The sequence below is a fragment of the Aspergillus bombycis genome (assembly GCF_001792695.1).
Source record: "Aspergillus bombycis strain NRRL26010 chromosome Unknown contig00070, whole genome shotgun sequence".
Taxonomy (NCBI): domain Eukaryota; kingdom Fungi; phylum Ascomycota; class Eurotiomycetes; order Eurotiales; family Aspergillaceae; genus Aspergillus; species Aspergillus bombycis.
This window is the reverse complement of record NW_019170072.1, coordinates 117,731-138,673: the sequence shown is the minus strand read 5'-3', so window position 1 is coordinate 138,673 and position 20,943 is coordinate 117,731. Positions and strand designations below refer to the sequence as shown.

At 48.4% G+C, this 20,943-nt stretch overlaps 7 protein-coding genes across 7 annotated transcripts; 6 read left to right on the top strand and 1 right to left on the bottom strand.

Moving 5' to 3' along the window:
- On the top strand, positions 1-3,422 carry ABOM_007840 (tRNA methyltransferase PPM2; the record flags this gene model as incomplete). Its single annotated transcript, XM_022534969.1, has 6 exons — positions 1-51; positions 133-350; positions 424-788; positions 857-2,553; positions 2,616-2,906; positions 2,970-3,422. The coding sequence occupies 6 exons, from the start codon at positions 1-3 to the stop codon at positions 3,420-3,422; spliced, it is 3,075 nt and encodes a 1,024-aa protein (XP_022387202.1).
- Positions 3,423-6,056: 2,634 nt separating this feature from the next.
- On the top strand, positions 6,057-7,932 carry pps1 (tyrosine/serine/threonine protein phosphatase PPS1; the record flags this gene model as incomplete). Its single annotated transcript, XM_022534968.1, has 3 exons — positions 6,057-6,813; positions 6,873-6,959; positions 7,010-7,932. The coding sequence occupies 3 exons, from the start codon at positions 6,057-6,059 to the stop codon at positions 7,930-7,932; spliced, it is 1,767 nt and encodes a 588-aa protein (XP_022387159.1).
- Positions 7,933-9,136: 1,204 nt separating this feature from the next.
- On the bottom strand, positions 9,137-11,512 carry ABOM_007838 (mismatch repair ATPase MLH1; the record flags this gene model as incomplete). Its single annotated transcript, XM_022534967.1, has 4 exons — positions 9,137-10,807; positions 10,861-11,127; positions 11,182-11,361; positions 11,414-11,512. The coding sequence occupies 4 exons, from the start codon at positions 11,510-11,512 to the stop codon at positions 9,137-9,139; spliced, it is 2,217 nt and encodes a 738-aa protein (XP_022387160.1).
- Positions 11,513-11,979: 467 nt separating this feature from the next.
- On the top strand, positions 11,980-13,798 carry ABOM_007837 (uncharacterized protein; the record flags this gene model as incomplete). The annotated part of the gene is made up of 3 exons (XM_022534966.1): positions 11,980-12,595; positions 12,655-12,906; positions 12,978-13,798. The coding sequence occupies 3 exons, from the start codon at positions 11,980-11,982 to the stop codon at positions 13,796-13,798; spliced, it is 1,689 nt and encodes a 562-aa protein (XP_022387155.1).
- Positions 13,799-14,668: 870 nt separating this feature from the next.
- On the top strand, positions 14,669-17,735 carry ABOM_007836 (proteasome regulatory particle base subunit RPN1; the record flags this gene model as incomplete). Its single annotated transcript, XM_022534965.1, has 6 exons — positions 14,669-14,816; positions 14,904-14,968; positions 15,037-15,201; positions 15,261-17,570; positions 17,629-17,660; positions 17,714-17,735. 6 exons carry the CDS (start codon positions 14,669-14,671, stop codon positions 17,733-17,735), a joined length of 2,742 nt encoding a protein of 913 aa, XP_022387156.1.
- Positions 17,736-18,184: 449 nt separating this feature from the next.
- On the top strand, positions 18,185-19,545 carry ABOM_007835 (protein kinase RIO2; the record flags this gene model as incomplete). Its single annotated transcript, XM_022534964.1, has 3 exons — positions 18,185-18,247; positions 18,325-18,469; positions 18,542-19,545. The coding sequence occupies 3 exons, from the start codon at positions 18,185-18,187 to the stop codon at positions 19,543-19,545; spliced, it is 1,212 nt and encodes a 403-aa protein (XP_022387157.1).
- Positions 19,546-19,940: 395 nt separating this feature from the next.
- Positions 19,941-20,746, top strand: ABOM_007834 (mitochondrial 54S ribosomal protein uL23m; the record flags this gene model as incomplete). Its single annotated transcript, XM_022534963.1, has 3 exons — positions 19,941-20,029; positions 20,123-20,413; positions 20,524-20,746. The coding sequence occupies 3 exons, from the start codon at positions 19,941-19,943 to the stop codon at positions 20,744-20,746; spliced, it is 603 nt and encodes a 200-aa protein (XP_022387158.1).
- Positions 20,747-20,943: the final 197 nt, after the last annotated feature.

The window sequence follows — 20,943 nt, the reverse complement described above, 5'->3', positions numbered from 1 at the left end:
ATGGCTGGGGTTAACTCTAAGGCTGAGAGGGAAGCTGACTTAGTTATGGGGGTGAGTTTATATGAATCGCTGCGGCGCTGCGCACATCCCCACCAGTTGCTCGCCTAGTCTATCTGCGCCTAACTATACTAGACAAATAACAGCAGTATTGTCTCCAAACGGAGTGTCGAAATGCTCTACTACCCCAAGCCTCATTTCTTTCGCTACTTCGTCAAGAAACCCCAAAGACGATCGCCTCTGATCAATCGCGGATATTGGCTGCGCATGCATGCGATGGCGGAGACAGTGCGCAAGTTTATGAGAGAACCATCAGACAAACCTAAATTTGTCTTGAATCTGGGATGTGGATTGTGAGTCGTAGAAAAGTCCCCGGGAAGTCGGGCGATCAAAAAGGGGACCGTATACTAAGTTAGCTTGTCGTAGTGATCCCCTCCCATACATGCTTCTCAGCGCCGACAACGACCTGTGTAGAAACACGACCTTTGTGGATATCGACTACGAAAAGCTCATGGTCAATAAGAAGATGGCCATTCGCCAGACCGACGAGATTACACAACTACTTGAGGATGTAGAATTCCTACCCGACGATAGTCCGCTGCAGATTCGCAGCAAGCACTATCTGGCCATTGGGTGCGACCTGAAGAACCTCACCAAGTTGGACGACGTGCTTAGAGCAGAAGTCCTGCCTTCTGAATGCGCGGTTCTTTTCCTGGCCGAAGTCTCTCTGACGTACATGGACGTCAAGTCCGCCAATGCGGTTGTCAGCTGGGCTTCAAGGCTAAGCAATGGTCAGAATTATCCCTGTGCATGCTTGCCTGAACATACCGACGAATAAATGCTAACATGTTAAGAGAAGATGCTCAATTCTGTATATTGGAACAATTCTTCCCTGATGGCCCCGACCATCCTTTCGCTTCGACAATGATGAAACATTTTAAAAAGCTTGGAGCACCCTTATACTCGATCCACGAATATCCCTCCTTGAACGAACAGGAACAGCGTTTCAAAGACGCTGGCTGGAACCACGCACATGCTCGAAGCCTCTGGGACTTATGGTCGGATGATGAATTCGTGGGCGGCTCGTTGAGAGCATCACTTGATGCCATTGAACCTTTTGATGAGTGGGAAGAGTTTGCACTTTTTGGGTCTCATTATTTCCTTCTGAACGCGTCCACTAGGCCTCGGGTCTCGGATAAGGCCACAGGAACAGTAACCGGGCTTGATCCGCAGACGGATAAGTCTGGCCATTTCAGATTGCTCGCCAACTGCCCCCCTGGAAGTGGCCAAAGACGGTTCGGAGCTGTTCTTCCCGGTAGTGATAAGGCTGTTGGACATCACTCTGGACTCGGTCGTCAGACTCGTTCATCATCAACCGAACTATACACTAAGACAGAGGATATCACCAAAACTCATAAGTTCCCTCCCGGAGACATCCCTGCACGGATGTGCCATACAATCACTGGTTTAAGCAACCAGGATTGCCTTTTAGTTGGCGGCAGAGCTTCACCGGCATCCGGGTTCAAGGATTGTTGGGTCAGGCAAGGAAACCAATGGCGCTCGACTCAGAGCCTTCCGACCCCCCGATTCAGACATAGTGCTGTCAAAGTTACTCTTGATTGTGAATATGTTCTCATATATGGAGGTAAGACTAGCGATGGCACAACGTTAGACACTTGGTTGGCGTGGAGTAGTAAGCAACAAGACTGGCAACAAGTTGAGACCAACGGAACAAACATCAAGGCTCGATTTGGGGCTTGTCTGGGAAACCTTGACGACACTTCAGGTGTACTCTTTGGAGGAATTGGGGCCGAGGGAACTATTTTGGGGGATTTCTTCACATGGAAGTTGCACCGGCGGAGCGACGGGTCTTTATTCATGGAGTTGACCGACCACACTGAGGACTTGCAGAGAACCTCGTCCTTATTCAATCAAATCCATCGATTTGGAGCGACTGTCAATCAAACAGCGTGGGGACTAGTCATTGTTGGTGGTATTGTTCCTCGAGAAATTATTACACATGACAAGGAAATTATGCTTCTTAATTCGACAGAGTTAACTAAATGCATTGCCAGTAGGTGGCCCTCGAACCACGCCGTCATCTCGGCGTTAGGGCTCGGAAAAAGACTTGACGGCCCGAGACCCTTACTGGTAGGTCATGTCTCCTGTGCCATTGACCCTAAAGAGGTTTTGATATTGGGTGGTGGAGCTGTTTGTTTCTCATTTGGAACATACTGGACCGAGGGCACATGGCTTCTGCAGGACGTGGATTCGACTGCTGAGAATGACTGGACCTTGGTTCCAGAACCAGTGGAACCAAACAAGTCACTGTCGGAAAAAGCGACACCCAAGCCACCAGCGCAACCCCAGAACAAACCCTACGGGGCGGCGGAAGTGATTACACCAATCCCTCGCGTATGTGTCCAGAATTCCGCACAGTTTCAAGAAATTTTAGCTGAAGGCAGGCCGGTGATTATCGAAGGATCGGATATTGGCCCCTGCACAGAACTCTGGACCAAAGAATATTTGACAAGTGCCGTTGGTGGTGACCGCAAGGTAGGCCAGATAACCTAGATGGTGCTCTGTTGATTTCGAATACTAAGCAAACATGAAACTAGATCGTTGTGCATGAGGCACAATCGGGACATATGAGTTTCCAAACCAAGAATTTCTCATATACAACCAAAACATTCGGCACTTTCATGGACGAGGTGTATGCAGGCGATCGTCAGTATCTTCGAAGCATTTCTGCTGAACAGCCGACTAAACTACCTGCCAACCTGGCTGCGGATTTTCCAAGTCTAAGCCATGATTTTCGCCTTCCAGAGTCGCTCTCCATAGTAACTGATAACATTCACAGCTCGCCACTCAGGATATCAGGACCGGTCACCTTATGGCTTCATTACGACGTAAGTGTGAAGTGAGTTACATGACGTGGATGAACAGGAGCACTGATACTTATCTCGGCACAGGTGATGGCGAATGTCTTGTGTCAAATCCGTGGCGAGAAGCGACTCATACTCTTCCCACCGAGTGATGTGCAATACCTTCATGTGCCTCCTGGGGCCTCAAGCTCTACCATCAATATATTCCAAAGCAATGGGTCGGTCGCCTCAATTCCCCATACGTCGCCACAAGAAGCAGTCTTGAAGCGTGGCGATATCCTATTCATCCCTCCATTGTGGCTGCACACGGCATCTCCCACGGGTGATGTCAGTGTTGCTGTCAATGTATTCTTCCGTAATTTGTCTAAAGGGTATGCAGCTGGTCGGGATGTGTACGGGAACCGTGACCTGCAGGCCTACGAGAAGGCGAGGAATGATATCCAGAAGATGGCCAAATCCTTCGATGGGCTTCCAAGTGATATGGCCCGCTTCTATCTGCTGAGGCTCGCCCAAGAATTAAAAGACAAGGCAGAAAAATAAGTCACTTACCGTGTCAATCAGACACTGACAAGAAGTTGGATAAGATTTGAGATTTTGCCCTTAATGCCCAATCGCCCAGTAAAAAAAGACTCATATATGTGCTGCGCCAAGTAGCGTGGACCTCTGTTTTTGAATGCCCGGGCTCCACAGTTCGGGACTAATGCATTACTTCAACAATTGAGGAAAAGCGAGAAAGCTGGTGTCTACCCGGTTGAACCAGCTCATGCGACGACCACTCTGGCAATGCGAGAAGGTCGCTGCGAACCTCAGGTAAAGTGACCTTGATTTTCTACCCGGTAGTTCCAAGAGTATTACGTCTGGAGAAATGTAAGGAAGCGACCGAGGGTGCGGGTTCAATCATAGAAAAGCTAGTAAGTTTGATAGACATATCCGTGCATGGACGCGCCAGCATACTGTACAAAACACGTATAGACAGTTGTTGTCTGTGAGTCATGCCAATGCTTTGGGAGTAGGAAACGCGCATTGTATTAGTGCCATGTCACAAACATGCATTGCCCTTCTTCATATAGGATGAGAAACCCGAGGCTGCATGCTGACCCTAAGGAACGCCTGTTATTGTATTATTTACCTATCGGGTGAAGGTATGCGGCACTGTTCCTAGCCAGTGAGAAGGTGGAAGCCGACGATGGCAGAGTTTTAGGCACGTTGCGCAACGTCAGCATTTATTTATTCGTCGAAAGGGAACTGGTCGCGTGCCCAATCAGAGAGTTACGACCCGTTAGTGCTATAATCTATGGGCTTTCTGGCGATGAACCAGTGACACATTTCCTTGTCCCGTGCTGCAGGTGAGAAGATGCAGGTCCCGCTCCGAGGTTCAAAACCATCCGCCTTATTGTTTGGAGGTAAAGGTATTAGAATTAGGATAATTACCTTTAAAAAGTCAAAAACCAGATTGATATCTATTCTGCCACCAATCGGTACCTTTGATCCACCCCAAATCGGTAATAGTAGGGTGGGATAGAACGGGGATTATCAGATCTCAGCGTCATTCAAAGCATTTCCGACTCATGTGTTACTCGTTGAATAATCCGAGGGGGTGGGAAAGACGCATGACACAGCAGCACCATGGATCCATGCTTGATAGACATGGGTAGAAAATGGGAGGGAGACCATGCGGATGTCCAAAGCCAATAATCAAGACCGAGATCGAACCACTTCGTTTAGTGGCTCTGGAGAGGTCCGAGGAACGATCCCATTCGCTGGGATGGACAATCTTGCTCCTTTCCTTGTGTCGCCTTCAGATGGTCCAGAGCGTTGAAAGGGTCCGTCCTCCCGGTCTTATTGGACCTTACCCTTGAAGTGTTGGCGTCAGTACTTCGGGGGGTTCTCTTCGAGGTGGTGTGGGGGGGGAGGAGGGTGAAAAAGACTGATTATTTTTTTATTACTATTATCAAGGAAAATGGATTGTACGCCGTACCGGATGTAATCAGTGCGGGCACCCTTTCTTTTTTAGTTCATGCCTTAGGGAGGAGGCCTGAGATAGATTTGCAGATTGAAAGGGAACTGAACGGATCATGGGTGGAAGTATCATTGGCCGCAAACGGTAATACGGTTGTTATATGTTCTTTTTAGTAGGTCAAATCCCAATCCGATGTGGGGAACAGATGCCCGAAAAACAAGGAAGGCGACAACATTTATGATGAGGCAGAAACTACTACGTTCATTTTCAATGAGAAAAACTCTTAAAAGAGATATTAAATGATAGATGGGTTTATTTTTTTTTTCCTTCTATGATTGACAAGATAGTGAAAGAGAGAGGAATTATGTAGTTGAGGGGGGTAAATCCCGAGAAATAATCAAGAAATAATTAAGAAAAAAAAAGAAAAAGAAAACTTGATAGAGAATAAAAGATACCAAACAAACACACCCCATGCTCAGGCTCTCAAGAAACGGGGGCCCTAGTGTGGAAAGAGTTAGCCGTGAGTTACTAGGCTTTACCCCTCCCCACCCCCGTACTTAGTTTCTGCTTGCTTCCTGTGCGACAAGGTGAAAATATCCCCAAGCCGCCCGTCGACTATACTTAACCCGGGTTTTCATTTCCTATCCTTCTTCCTTCTTTCTCCTCATCCATCTTTTTTCTTCTTTCTATATTTGCCTTGCGCTTCTTCAATTCTTTCCTCCCGTGGTGTTTGTTATTAGAACCTATTGCAGACATTCTCCGGTACATATCATAGTTCCCTTATCGCTTGTGGGGCATTCCCTTATTACTGTGGGTATTATCCGGTCTCCTACGTAATATCCTCCCCTCCTTGTTGGGTGCGAGCCAATCCAACTGTCGATCCGATCACTTCAAGTCATGCTGCTCAATTCATCCACTGACTTTCATTTCACGCTCCTTCCTTAGGCCTGCTGAACCTTCTTGAAGCGTGCGACGTATGTTAGATTCCATTTCTGACTGCTGAGCCTCACAAAACACAAGATACTAAGCAAAACAAACATCACAGACAGTTCTCACGCATGTGGATACAATTGCATCTCGACCGATTTTGTAAAGGATGTGTCGTTGATCGATCGTCGCTCGGACTATCTGTATACACTCAACCTTAGCATCGGGCTTATATACTTATTTCCTTGCATTCGACATACATTTGATACGAATCTTATTCGAGCATCATGGCGACAGTCGTGGTACAGCAACAACAACAGACACTGCGGCACGCAACCCCCCCACCCACGGGGATTTCGCCAGCACTGAGTCTGAACAGAAACCCTTCGCCGATTCCAAACAAACATCTGCCTATCTGTCCGGCTGGTCCTACCCCAGTCATATCTCAAAATGCATCCCCGTTTCACAAGGAGGAAGTTACAGACCATACATCTTCCCTTCTATATCCACCAGATAACTATAAACAGCTGTCGAGCTCACCTGCGGTGTATTCGATAGATGCAGTGGGTTTAGAATCAGCCCTGGACCATTGGGCTTCCCAGCCGCTCCCAGACCCTAGCAAAGTCTTCCCATGGCTACACGGACTCCATCCCGAGAACCATCTACAGTTGGGGTTTTTCACAAACCGAAAACGCTCTCTTCGTCGGATCCCCAGAGTTTGGCGCGGCATCACTATTATCAAAGTTGGCGGGGATCTAATTAGCGGGAGGCTGAAAGGAGCAGTATCTCTGGACGAGGTCATTGCCCCATCAACTACAGAATTCCTTGCGGTCGATCCTCGGGAAGGGTTCTCTGTGCGCAACTTTCAGATTCAGACTGCGAAATTAGCTCCGCTGTCCGACATTGTCATCTATGGAGAGGATGGCGTTAACCGAAAACAACTACTAGACGTGGCAGGAAGAGTCGCAGCTGCACAACATCGTTGGAGAGCTAAGAATGATCTGGAACAGGTTTTACCGGTCTATAATACATTTATCCTCTCATGTAAGCGAAGACTTGTCGTTCACGTACATTTGAGTCGGGCGAGAACTAATCGTCAATAGCTACTTTTTCCGAAGTCGAGCAACGTGCCCCGAGCATCGTTGCCATTAACGCCCGCGGACAACTCACTGGCCAAACTATGGATTTCTGTAAGTAATTGACCCACCTTGTGACAGACCCAAGCCTGACAGAGGATAAGTTCAATGGGAACGGTGGGAAATGTGTGACATGTCCCGGGCTTCTCAGATTTCAACCAATGTCTGGCAAGGGCCAACTCCTGATTATCTATTAAGACCTGGGACTTGCGATTCTACCACTGGGGAGTATTTTGATCTTTTAATCGAGGCTAGCGACTTTGCGAGCCTCCCGGGCCCTCGATTCCTGGCGAAACTGAATAAGCAGCTTGATGATGGCCCCCAGCGGCTGGAGTTCCCTTCGTCTGGGTCTATTCTTCCGCCATCGGGTGATGATAGGGAGGTGGATGATCTCGTGAATACCGTGCGGTGGCTCTATTACTTAGCAAACCCAGACGAACCAGAAAGCCGGCCGGATGCCGACGGGGACATTGCCATGGGCCCTATTCCCAAGAAGCCTCGCAAGATACTTATCCACTGCCCAGATGGCTATACAGAAAGCTCACTGCTGGTCATTGCATACGTGATGTTTGCCGAGGGTGTAACGGCGCCTGACGCGTGGCTTAAACTTCACTGCGACCAGAAGCGGAACTTCTTTGCCTACCCGTCTGATGTCACGTTTCTAAGCGCAGTACAGGCGAGGTTATTGCACGAAAGTCCTGCGACACCAATAGGCAGCCTCACCGGGATCGCTGATCCTCACTGGTTCAAGTATTTCGATGGTTCGCTCCCCAGTCGGATTCTGCCATATATGTATCTCGGCAATCTATCACACGCAAATAACCCAGAAATGCTGTGGGCTCTTGGCATCAGACGTATTCTGAGTGTTGGCGAGTCGGTTACGTGGACCAATTCCGACGTGGCCAAGTTCGGTGCAGAAAATATTATGCACGTCACCCAGGTTCAAGACAATGGCATAGACCCATTAACTCAGGAACTTGAGCGTTGTTTGGATTTCATCCGTGAGTATCAGCTATCTGTCCCGTGAGGCTATCGCTCATAATAGAATATTAACTAACATGATGGCACTGTAGGCAAAGGGAAAAAGGATGGAATGGCTACGTTAGTCCATTGTCGAGTAGGGGTTTCGCGATCAGCGACCATCTGCATAGCAGAAGTTATGGCATCATTAAGCCTTTCGTTCCCAAGAGCATAGTAAGTAATTCTCCAAGACGCACTGGAAGACTTAGTTGACAGGAGCAGTTGTTTTGTTCGCGCTCGACGGCTTAATGTTATCATCCAGCCACATCTGCGCTTTGTGTAAGGCCCTCAAGTTCCCAATTCGTGCAGCTTACTTTCTGTCTCACCACATTGCCAATGCTTCAGCTAACGAAATCACGTAGCTACGAACTCCTGAAATGGGAAGAGCTGCAACTGCAGAGACAGAACAAGGCTCCAAAGAGAGCACTTGAATGGCCCACAGTGCTCGTGAAATTGCACTGATGAACAAACCATACTCGAGATAGGCAAACATAAAGCGATATCTTGTTCCCCGAGTGCGAATGATAATTTTCGCCTCATAGCATTACGGTACAGTTGGCCGTGATGCAGTGTTTTAACACCACTTGTCATGATACAGAAGTAATCTGGTTTTTGATAGCGATTGATATGTGTGGCATGAAAGATAAACGAAGGAAACGGCTGGACGAATCATGGAAAATCTGGGTCACTTTTATTTTTCCTTTCTTTTTGGGCGTTTAAAGGATGCGATCAACTCGAATGATGTTACGTCTTGCAATGCATGCTACGATATGCTTGTCATGTATATAATCATGCCTTTCTGGTCGGCGTTTGCCGCATAATAATAACCTTCGGCTGAATTGGCTATTTGTATACTGTGCTTACCCAAGGCAGACGATTATCCGGATTCCCCTTGATATCATTTCATTGCGTTCCGATCCATCTTCGACCAGCCGTTCTCACTTCGGAGTTTCCTTGGCGTCTTAAAAAGGAACGATATATTTCCATTTCCTCTTTGTGTCTTTGTTTCTCTCTAAAAGCGTTGGGGGTCTGACCTGCCCAAATGTGGACATACGATTTGGTATAGTATGAGGGCATCTGACGAGGATAGTTTTCGCCCATGTACTTGCGAGTCTTCTGGCACAATACAAATCCTCTACGTGGTTATGGTATGGATGTGATCACAGGCTAAATGGATAGTAGTAGATGCCTGCTGATAAGTCTTCACAAAATCAACACCGTTCAAAGACACGATATAGACCCTTCAAATCAGCTACTTCAACAACTCCCCGAAGGAGTCGGTTCGTAGCAACTAGGCGAGACCGAAGCGCCGGGAAAACCACATATTCCAGCATCCGAGCTATCTGTAACCGACGATTCCTAATGAGTTCATCTTCCATATCCACATTCGGGGATTCCTTGTTTTCGTCATTTTCTACTGGTGGCGGAGGGGGCGGCAATTGCTCTGGCGTGTAGAACGCCGCAAGCTCCCGCAAGAATGTGCGGAAACAGTCTTCCTCACTTGTCCAGTCGACATAGGGGCCAAGCCGAAGGAGGAACCGGGGTAGCTTTCCCAGACACGGGAGATAGCCTTTGAGTAAAAGCGGAAGGGAGAGGAGTTCACCTGCTGCAGAGATTTCGAGCGAGAAATACTCATTGAGCATCTCGCGCCTGTCTATGAGTGCTCTGGCGACTAGGTCTGGCGCGTTGTCGAAGATTTCATTTTTCTCGCTTTCTTCGCTTGAATTTGCTTTTCTGCCGCTGGAGGCTTCTCGTTCGGCTTCAGCTGCGATCTGGAGGAGATCGATGAGCTTAGGTGCTGGGTCTAGTCTTATGACGCCGAAGTTTCCGAAGTCTGTGAGTCCAATTTGGTAGAAGAATTCGTTGCAGAACATCCCGTAGTCGACGAGGTAGAGTTTCACTCCTGATTGGATGGCTGTTATGCGTCGTCGCTCATCGACAATTCCTACGTACGTGTGGGAGGCGATTGTTTCCGTCAGGGTGTTGTGCATTGCGTTGCGGACGCTTGCACGTAGGTTCTTCACGGATGTGAGGGCGATCCGAAGTGGCTCGCGGTCAGTGGTTTCGTATTGCAGTCCTTGGTCTAGAACGCTAGAGGTTGTTTCCACTTCTGTAGTATTGAGAACTGCGGGTGGCAGCATGGAGGTGATTTTGCGCACTTTGGAGTCTGTGCGGACCAGATTATGTTCGTATGGCTTCTTCGTTGTTGCTGGCGTTTTAGGAGTACGGTCTTCAGCGTCTGTTGACTCGGGGTCGTGAGGCGCCGGTTCCATCGTTCTAACACCAGGAAGAAGAGTCTGCGTCAAGAACGTTCGGCTTGAGTCGACCTGGGTAAGTTTTGACTTGATCTCCTGGCATATACACTCGATGATCTCATCTTCGTTTAAAAAATTGACTTCACGCTTTGTTGGATGAACATTTACGTCCACGCGGTGCGGTTCAATTTCCAGGTCGATATAGGCAAATGGGTGTCCGCCTTTGGGTAAGAAACTAGAGTAGGTTTGCTCGATTGCTCGTTTTACTGCCGTGGACTCCACAGAGCGGTGGTTGATGAATAGAAGGATAACGGTGCGTTTAACATGGTAATTCGCGTTTGTGACATAGCCAGAAGAGCGAAATCCTAGCTTTTGGTCCTCTGCCTTGAATTCGACGAGTTCGTTGGCCACTGCGCTTCCATGGATCTGACGTATTCTGTCGATAGTGTTGGCAGCTACCGGCGTTGAGATGCTTACGCCAGAGTCACCGTGTTTGCGACAGGAGAAGGCCACGCCAGAGCAATGTACGGCGTAACGGCCAACAACATCCAGTATCTTGGCATACTCCTCACTCGCTGAACGGAATGCTCGCCGCCTCGTTGGAACATTGTAGAAAAGGTCCTCGACCTGATCAAATTGGTCAAAGTCGCACCAGCTATTAAAGTTGGGGTTCCACTCACAGCTATTTGAGTGCCACCTCGTCCAGCTGTGGCCTTGGGGGCAGCCGGCTGCCCAGGCTTTGGAGGGATAAGCTTTCCATCACTGTAATGTGCTCTCCAAGCACAACTTGAGCCAGCGGTTTTGGTGGTTACGGTGAGATGAGCTATATGGCTGATACTGGCTAATGCCTCGCCTCGAAAACCGTATGTACCAATGGATGATAAATCCTCGAACTGCTTTAACTTCGAGGTGGTGAACCTTTCACAAAGAATGGGCAGATCATCCCGCTTTGTTAGATTAGTGACTTCGTTGCGTTACCAATGTTGGCGGATTTGACTCACGTCTATGCCGTGGCCATTGTCTGTGATCTGCAGCAGTTTCAGTCCACCATCCTTTACTAGAATTTCGAGGGATGTGGAGCCAGCATCAACTGCATTCTCGATTAATTCTTTCAGAGCGTGCATAGGGGCTACTATGATCTCTCCAGCGGCGATTTTATTCACAACATCTGGATCAAGTGCCTAGTTGCGTAATTAGTTGGATATGTTGAGACGCGACTTAGGCTGTTGGAACTGACTCTGATTCTTTTAGGGGTTTTCGACGCTTCAACTTCTTCAGCTGCCCGTTTAATGCCACGAGCTCCGGAGCATCCACGTCCATTTCAGGATCCATGGTTCTCGAATGGAGTTGTACTTATCGATAAGTTCTATTGTTGTCTATCAGCTCGGCTCTCCTCAATTGGCTTAGGTAGCAAACGCCGCGCGCACCGATGAGATAAATACTAGTAGGAGACTATGGCCTTGACGCGACGTGGGCTTGGCGATTAGTGATATTTCTGCTGACTCAAAACCAATGTTTCCTATTCAAGTCCGTCTGTTGTTTAAAAGGATTAATAACCATTGAGCCGATCACGTTGGAAACAAAGCGGTGGAGTAAATCATGTGTCAGTTCTGGAGTTAAGAAGCCGTTTAATTTAATTTATTTGTCGCGGAATCCCGCAACCGAACTATGCGCAACCGCCCCTACTTTAATCTGATGTCAATAACCAAACATCTCCCCTTCTTCTCTACATCTCCACAGTCAAATGCCACACTTGAATCTAACAGCTCCCCCGGAGCTATTATATACATGCGCAAACTATGCTAACTACCAAGAGGCCGTTTCTGGCTGATGAAGAGTTGGGGAAGAAGGACGACGACCATCGACCACGGAAGCCTTCGCATTTTTGGCGCACGTCAAGACAATGGAAGCCACCACGACTGCGGCGAATCGTACTAGGAGTTGCCGTATTGTATATGTTCTATGTCTTCTTTAGAAATATGCCTACCGATCTTTCGCCTGCCCCCGAGCGGTTTAACCCTGCACTTGCAGAAACGCGACAGAAAGCTGGAATGTCATGGTCCCCTCCCACACCATCGTCCGCCATCCCTCAACGGGGTCCTCCACCACGGGACGAGTTTGCGCCTGAAGGGAATCTTTACTATGAGGGAAGCATTCTCTTCCACTCGCTTGGTCAAACTTTGTATAGGTTTCGCAAATTCCCCGGTGCCCATGGATTGCCTGCCAGTCGTGCAGTTGTCTTTGCTGGCGCAAGTCTCAAAAGCATCTCGGATCTTCTCCCTCTCGCCTGTAAAATGGCTTATCAAAGGGCCAGTGAGGTTCATCTTGTGCTCATGGGGAGGGATGACGTCTCGATTGAAGGAATCCAGCATGTAAATGGCATCGATGATAGCGACTGTCCCATCCATTGGCATGGTATGTTTAGACAATACTCTCGCAGTATCTGAAACAATGTGCTGAGACTAGGCTTGTAGATGGTCGGGTAGATTATGCGCAGTGGTCAACGGATGCTCGCATGGAGAGGGCTGTTGCAGCCGGGTTAGCTTACGTGCAAGCTTATCTATCTCCCCAAGCGGTGATCACACAAGGCGAGTCTTTGGAAGAAGTGTTTTTCTTACGAGGTATTGAGAAGAAGGCCCGAGAGCTCAGGACCGCCCATATTGTGCTTCCCACCGCTGCTAGGGATATTATGTGGATGTCTTCCTTGGATAGCCACTCCCTTCAAGGTATTTATATAGATCGATTTTCACAATTTCGATGTATGTGATGTCGAGACTAACCTATCATTGATCAACAGTGTGGAATGATGTGCGCGTTGAGATTCTGATTCAAGCTCCTACCGAATCCTCGGGGTCTTTTATTAGATTAATTCGATCCCTGAAAGATGCGGACTACCTTGGATCAGTGCCCGGCCTGACTATTGAATTGCCCCATGATGTGGATCCGGAACTTCTCCAGTTTCTGAAGACGATGAAATGGCCATCTAACGCCTCGAACAAGATCACTCTCCGCCGACGTGTGCGACATGGCGTCTTGGATGCGGCCGAAGCTGCTTTGAGAACTGCGGAGGCTTTCTATCCCCAGGATCCAAATATGACCCATGTGCTTATTATTTCCCCGCAAACAGAGTTATCGGTCTCTTTTTACCACTACCTAAAGCATACTATGCTGAAATACAAGTACTCGGCAAATGCGGGACAGACGGTATCTGACTTACTCGGAGTATCATTAGAGCTTCCGTCCTCGCTTCCTATTAAGGATGAATCATTCGACCCTCCAACTATTGGTACCCGTCGCTTCGCGGGCTTAGATGGAAGAGAGGCCATGTCTGTCTCCTTGGGACAAGTTCCAAACAGCAACGCGGCGCTGTATTTCGGAGACAAATGGGTCGAGTTCCAGTCTTTTATTTCTGAGCGGCTTGCCAAGGAAGAGACTTCGTCTCATGAGAAGGCCATCTCAGAGAGATATCCAGCTGTTATGGAGTACTTACTAGAGTTCATGCGCGCAAGAGACTATTATTTACTCTACCCAGCTGCTACCGGCACTCAGACTTTAGCGACGGTTCATAGTGACTTATTCCAAATCCCGGAAGAATATTCCGAAGAAGGCTGGGCCTAGTCTACCAAGTCTGACAACGTTGACGACCGGTCCAACTGAACGCGAAACCGTCTCTCAACTACCTTTGTACACTTTCTCTATTAGTATTGGTAAGAATTCCACCGATCTCTTTGCCTACTGAGGAAGCTCGGCTACATACCTATTACCTTCCATAATTTAAACTCCTAGTTCCTCCATTATCCTATAAGTTGCGCTTGATATACCGTCCATTTAAAGGGACATTTTAGCCACTCGCTTAATTGCAGGAGACTTAAACTCCATAGCCCTGGATTGAGATATTGTCTTCACTATGTACAAGAAGACCCCTGTGGTATATCTAAGTTATTGAATGGTATACTGTGTGCCTGGAATGAAAGATCAATTAGAAGGCACGAAGTCCTGTGAGTTACAATGAGAGATGATGGACGATGTACATGATACTTGTTATCTTCGAAAGCTTTATGACGCCCATTGAGGTCACTTTTAAGCAACCCAGTTGTTTTTGTTATATGATCAACTCAAGGATTCTCGCATTTTAGTCATAGTGACGAGCTTTATCTATAATTCAAGGCTATACCGTCTTCTATAAGCATGGACCATGGTAGCAAATGTACTCCGTATGTATGTAAGAATTTCTTGGCGGTGACTTGTCTTACATAATCAGGCGGTAGCTCCACCGGCAGCGCAACGCAATGGCGATGAGCGACAGCTCTCTCTCTGCTTCCATCAACAAGCTCACCCTCCCGTCTCTGCCCCATCGATCGTCGTGCAGAGGCTTGCTCTACTATAATTATCTGGTTTTCTCACACTTTAGACCCCATTTCTTTGATTCATAAGCCTCGGGTTTCTCGATAGCACATAGATATACTTTGACGCCTGTTATCCGTCAGAATGGCGAAAGAAGGCGAGCGGTCAGCTCCCGCCGACAAGGGCAAAGGCAAGGTTGATGATGTGAAGGACCTGCCCGGGGCGAAGAAGGCCCCGACCGATGAAAAGCAACAAGCCGATGGGAAGAAGAAGGATGAAGAGCCCAAGGAAGGTATGTTGTGGTCTTGAGTCAAAGCCACTTGTGTGCACCGGGCAATGCTCCGGTCCTATGCGGATGCTAACAGGAAGAATCATCTAGAAGAGCTAAGTGAAGAGGATCAGCAACTGAAAAATGAGCTGGAGATGCTCGTAGAGAGATTAAAGGTATGGTTCTTCAGCATAGGCCTAGGATATGCTGAACGATGACGTTAACCTGCCCGCTTTGCTTCTAGGAACCCGATACCTCCCTTTACGGCCCCGCCTTAGATGCCATTAAGAACTTTATTAAGACTTCAACCTCGTCGATGACAGCTGTTCCGAAGCCTCTTAAGTTCCTCAGACCACACTACGATGAGCTTACGGAGCTCTATGAGAAATGGTCCGCTGGCTCCGTTAAGGTTGGTTTCTCTTTCTGGGTATGGTCGGCATGGGGACTAACCATACATTGATAATCTAGGACTCCTTAGCCGATATGCTTTCAGTGCTCGGAATGACTTACGGAGATGAGGAGAAACTCGAGACACTAAAGTACCGGCTGTTGACAAAGTCAGAGGACCTTGGTTCCTGGGGACACGAATACATTAGACATCTGGCATTGGAAATTGGCCAAGAATACCAGAACCGGTTAAACGCTGAGAAGGGTGTACAGGATTTGATCGACCTTGCGCTGTCTCTTGTCCCGTACTTCTTGAGCCATAATGCCGAAGCTGATGCCGTTGACCTTCTGAGTGAGCTCGAAATCATCGAAGAGATCCCGCGCTTCTTGGACGAGAACACATACTCGAGAGTCTGTCTATATATGGTATCCATGGTCAATCTCCTCACATATCCCGAAGACCAGCAGTTTCTCCGAACGGCCCACGAAATCTATGTCCGCTATAAGGAGTTTACTAAGGCAGTTGTCCTCGCGATCCGTTTGAACGACACCGAGCTTATTAAGAGCGATATCAATGCCACCTCGGATAGGTCCTTGAAGAAACAGATGGCTTTCCTTGTTGCCAGACAACAAATATGGCTAGACATGCCTGATGAGGAGGAAGACCAGTCTTTCATGGACTGCCTTAACAATACCTTAATCCCCAGTCACTTCAAGTCCCTCGGAAAGGAGCTCAACATTCTCGACCCCAAGATGCCAGAAGATATCTACAAAACGCACCTGGAAAGCAGCCGTGGAGCTGGTTTGACTAACGTCGACTCTGCGCGCCACAATCTCGCCAGCGCCTTCGTCAACTCATTTGCCAACGCTGGATTTGGAAATGACAAGATGATGTTAGTTGAGGGTGATAAAGGCCCTTGGGTTTGGAAGACAAAGGACGATGGCATGTTGTCGACAACGGCTTCAATGGGTATGCTAATGCACAGAGATGTCGATGTTGGTCTTGACAAGATCGACAAGTTCACGTATGCCACGGAAGATCAGATTAAGGCCGGTGCGCTACTGTCTATTGGTATCCTAAACTCGGGTGTCCGGTTGGATTCCGATCCTGCTCTGGCGCTTCTGAGCGATCCCGATAATCTGGAAGCTAAGAACGTGCCAATGAGAGTCGCATCTATCATGGGTCTTGGTTTGGCTTATGCCGGATCTAATAAGGAGGAACTTCTCGATGTTTTGCTTCCGATTGTCGAAGATGTGTCGCTTGATATGCAACTATCTGCGATGGCGGCCGTCTCCTTGGGTTTGATTTTCGTCGGTTCCTCGAACCATCAAGTTAGCGAGGCAATTGCCACAACCCTGATGGATGAAGATCGCCAGAAGCAGCTCAAGAACAAGTGGACGCGTTTCATGGCTCTTGGTCTGGCGCTTCTTTACTTCGGCCGCCAAGAAGAGGTTGATGTCATTCTTGATATTCTCAAAGCTGTGGACCACCCTATGGCTAAGCCCACATCTGTACTTGCCTCCGTCTGCGCGTGGGCTGGAACGGGTACAGTTCTCAAGCTGCAGGAACTCCTGCACATCTGCAATGACATCATTGAAGAGAGCGATGAAAACAAGGGCGACGAGCTTGTTCAGTCATACGCTGTGTTGGGTCTGTCACTAATTGCTATGGGTGAGGAAGTCGGCCAAGACATGATTCTAAGACAGTTCGGTCATTTGATGCATTACGGCGCGAGCAACATCCGGAAAGCCGTTCCCCTTGCTATGGGTTTGATTACCCCTAGCAACCCACAGATGAAGGTGTATGACACCTTGTCGCGGTACAGCCACGACAACGACAATGACGTTGCCATCAATGCAATCTTCGCCATGGGTCTTTGCGGTGCTGGTACCAATAATGCTCGCTTGGCGCAATTACTCAGACAGTTGGCCAGCTACTACCACCGTGACCAGAACTCCCTGTTCATGGTCCGCATTGCCCAAGGTCTCCTGCATATGGGCAAGGGCACCATGACATTGAATCCTTTCCACACTGATCGCCAGGTCCTGTCACGTGTCTCGGCTGCCGGTCTGCTCACAGTCCTCGTGTCTATGATCGACGCCAAACAATTCATTCTTGCCGAACACCACTACCTCCTCTATTTCCTTATCACCGCCATGTATCCTCGCTTCCTTGTTACACTCGACGAGGACCTACAGCCCCTCACCGTGAATGTGCGGGTGGGACAGGCTGTGGATGTTGTTGGACAGGCTGGACGACCTAAGACCATCACTGGCTGGCAAACACAAAGCACCCCAGTCCTTCTCGCATACGGTGAAAGAGCAGAGCTTGAGGATGAGCAGTATATCCCTCTCAGCAGCACACTCGAGGGATTGGTCATTCTGCGCAAAGTAAGTCCTTCTTCTACTCCTGCATGGATAACAAGATAACTAACAGTCTTCGTTATAGAATCCCAACTGGGAGGGTGAGCAGAGTACTGCGTAAGAAGTGATATACTTGTTTTCTATAAGTTATGCGGGTTAATCCAGCGCAGGAAGACACAGCCGGCGCTCTGATATGATTTGGTCTAATGTATTCAGCACGAGTCGGAAAATGACATGCATTGTTTTCCATGATTAAGCCATGGTTTCTGTATCTGGTTAGATATCGGTGGAGGTAGAGTACGGGTCATCGAGCTTATACTGAGTATAATCAATAACCCAACTTTTACACTGAACCTGATAGTTGGCTCTGCGTAGAAACCGAATATGACTAGGGTAGAACTAGATTAACGGTGGGTATAGCCTACTATTCCCGAACATAGATGGGCAAATTGCAGCCCATTGCCCTCGAGGTCCCCAGAGAAGGTCCAATGATGTTCCCGGAAAGGAAAGTAGGGCATAGGGCAAAGGGGGGGCTGTCACTTTTTCTCCATCCCATGTCCGCGGCATCGCTCAGTATGCAGTCTGCGGTTTAAGAAGGCCACTGGTTCTATTGTCCTAGGCGTCAGTGACTATAGAACATCATGAAGCTCGATGCCAAGGCAATTCGTTACCTCACCTCTGAGGATTTTCGTGTTCTCTCTGCGGTATGCCCCTCATCACCCCGCGATTCGTTGCCGCTTTGGTAACCTGTTGTCTGACAGCTAACAAAAGACGTTTCTAGGTTGAGACAGGAAGCAGAAACCATGAAGTTGTTCCGACTCCGTTAATCGCCAATATCTCAGGTCTTCGAGGTGGTAGTGGTGTAAACCGAGCTATTTCGAATTTGGCCAAAACCAATCTTATTGCGAAGGTGAAGAATGCCAAATGTACGTCGTCGATCACGCTCTTTCTTTCGCCGTGTCTCTAGGCGATTTTCTAATTGCCCACTGTTTCTATAGACGACGGATATCGTCTCACCTACGGTGGCCTCGATTATCTAGCGCTTAACGCTCACCAAAAGCAAAAATGCGTCTACTCCGTCGGAAACCAAATCGGCGTCGGAAAGGAATCCGACATTGTCGTGGTTGCGAACCACCAGGGAACACAGCGCATTCTCAAGATCCATCGTCTCGGTCGCATTTCTTTTCGAACAGTCAAAACTAACCGAGACTACCTACGACACCGGCAAACTGGCTCGTGGATGTATATGTCACGCTTGGCGGCGATGAAGGAATATGCGTTCATGAAGGCACTTGGAGAGAACGGGTTTTCAGTACCAGAGCCTATCGCGCAGAACAGGCACACAATTGTCATGAGTCTTATTGACGCCTTCCCACTACGCCAGATCTCGACGGTTCCGAACCCAGCCCTCCTGTACTCAGAGCTTATGGATACGATCATGAGATTAGCTCGGTATGGGTTGATCCACGGTGACTTTAACGAATTCAATATCCTCATCAAAGAAGAAGAGGACCCGAATGCGAAGGGTAAAGCCCCAGCAGACGCAGAGAACGACGAGAACATCCGGCTGGTTCCGGTCATCATTGATTTCCCGCAGATGGTATCGATCGACCATGCGAATGCAGAAATGTACTTCGACCGTGATGTGAATTGTATTAAGCGTTACTTCCAGCGGAAGTTCCGTTATGTGAGCGATGAGCCAGGCCCGTTCTTCGCTGACGCTAAGAAACAACTTCTTGAGAACCCTGGAAAGCGGCTGGACGTTGACGTTGAAGCATCAGGGTTTTCAAGGAAGATGGCTCGTGAACTGGAAGCATACATGAAGGAGGTCGGCGCCAATGAAGAGCGAGAAAGCGATGATGAGGATCATTCGGGGTCTGAGGACGAAGCCGAGGAAGACGTGAACGCAGATGAGGAGAGCAGTGTCGAAAAGTCGAAGGAGTCTGAATCTGATGCAATCACCGAGAGTTCTCAACGACTGGGCGAATTGCACGTTTCGTAGACATGAAGGGCAGCAAAAAGTTTAATGAGTAGATTTAGATGATAGTAATGACCATTATGAGCGTTTAAAGATTAAATTGCTCGAATGCGTTTCGGCAGCATTCAAATTTCAACTCGTGTATAACTAGATATATTTTCTCCTTTCCTCGTTTTTGTTTTGTTATTTTGACATTATTATTTATTTTTCTAGCCTTTTGCAACAGTATTGGAACGGCTTTAAATCCGTTGGCCAAAACCACTACGGCAGGCGGCGCGGCCACACGCGCAACTTTGCGAAAGTTCCGCTGAGCCTAAAGCCCGAACGATATCAAGTTCTCCTCGACCAAAACCGACCCAAAGCCCCAACAGCACCAACCCAGTCAATACCACCCATTGGGCACACAAACAAACGGCAAAATGGTCCGCAGATTCTCCAAGTTTCCCAAGAAGCCCGCAGACTGGGTGTCCCCGTCGGCGCCGCTGTCCATGCGGAAACAGGTCTTCCTGTAAGTTGCAGCAAGCACACGCAGATACCGCTTCAACTCGAAGAGAAAAACCCGCAATGAGAAACATTGCCTTCTAATCCTGATTGTACCCAGTCCCGACTTCACAATCGCTCTCATCCGCACACCGTTCCTCCCCCCGCGATACGCTTCCTTCTACGTCCCGCTAAACTTCAACAAATTGGATATGCGCGACTACCTGAAGCACCTGTATGGGGTTGATGTGCTCTCCGTGAGGAGTTTCGTCGAGCAGCAGAAGGTCACTCGGCTTCGTCCTTTGGGTAAATTTGGGTACGGGAAGTTGAGGAGACCTATGTCGAAGAAGAAGATGACGGTTGAGATGAAGACTCCGTTTGTTTGGCCTGAGGCTCCGGCTGATATGACTCCGTATGTTTTCTTTTTCGTTCCCCTCGCTTCTTTTCGTTTTTGCCTGTGTTTTTTTTTTACGTACTGGAGTGGGGGGATGTGGGCTAACGAGGCGGTTGTGTCAATTACAGATGGGAGTACGACCAGTTCCACAAGGCGGCCAAATATCAGAACGATATCCAAGATAAGCAACGACCGGACGCGGGTATGAAGGCGAACACGGATGAGCGTGATACTTACGCCGAGGAAGCGAAGAAGCTGCTGGACGGCTCGAAACCATGGAGACCTACTTGGCAGGCTTTGGGACTTAGCTATGATCGGACGGGACTTGGCAAGAGCTCCACCAGCTCATGAGTGGTTTCTGTTTCGTGGTTCTTTCTTTCTTTCTTGTGTTTCTTTCTTGTTAGGCCTGGAAGGCCGGGTATAGAAAAGCGGCTTTACTCTTCACGCTTTGGTGATCTAGGTCTGTGTTTGGGGGACCTTTTCCTTTTTCTATCATGTGGTGACTATTGCAAGACTCTGTATTATATGCTGTCTCAATATATTCAAAG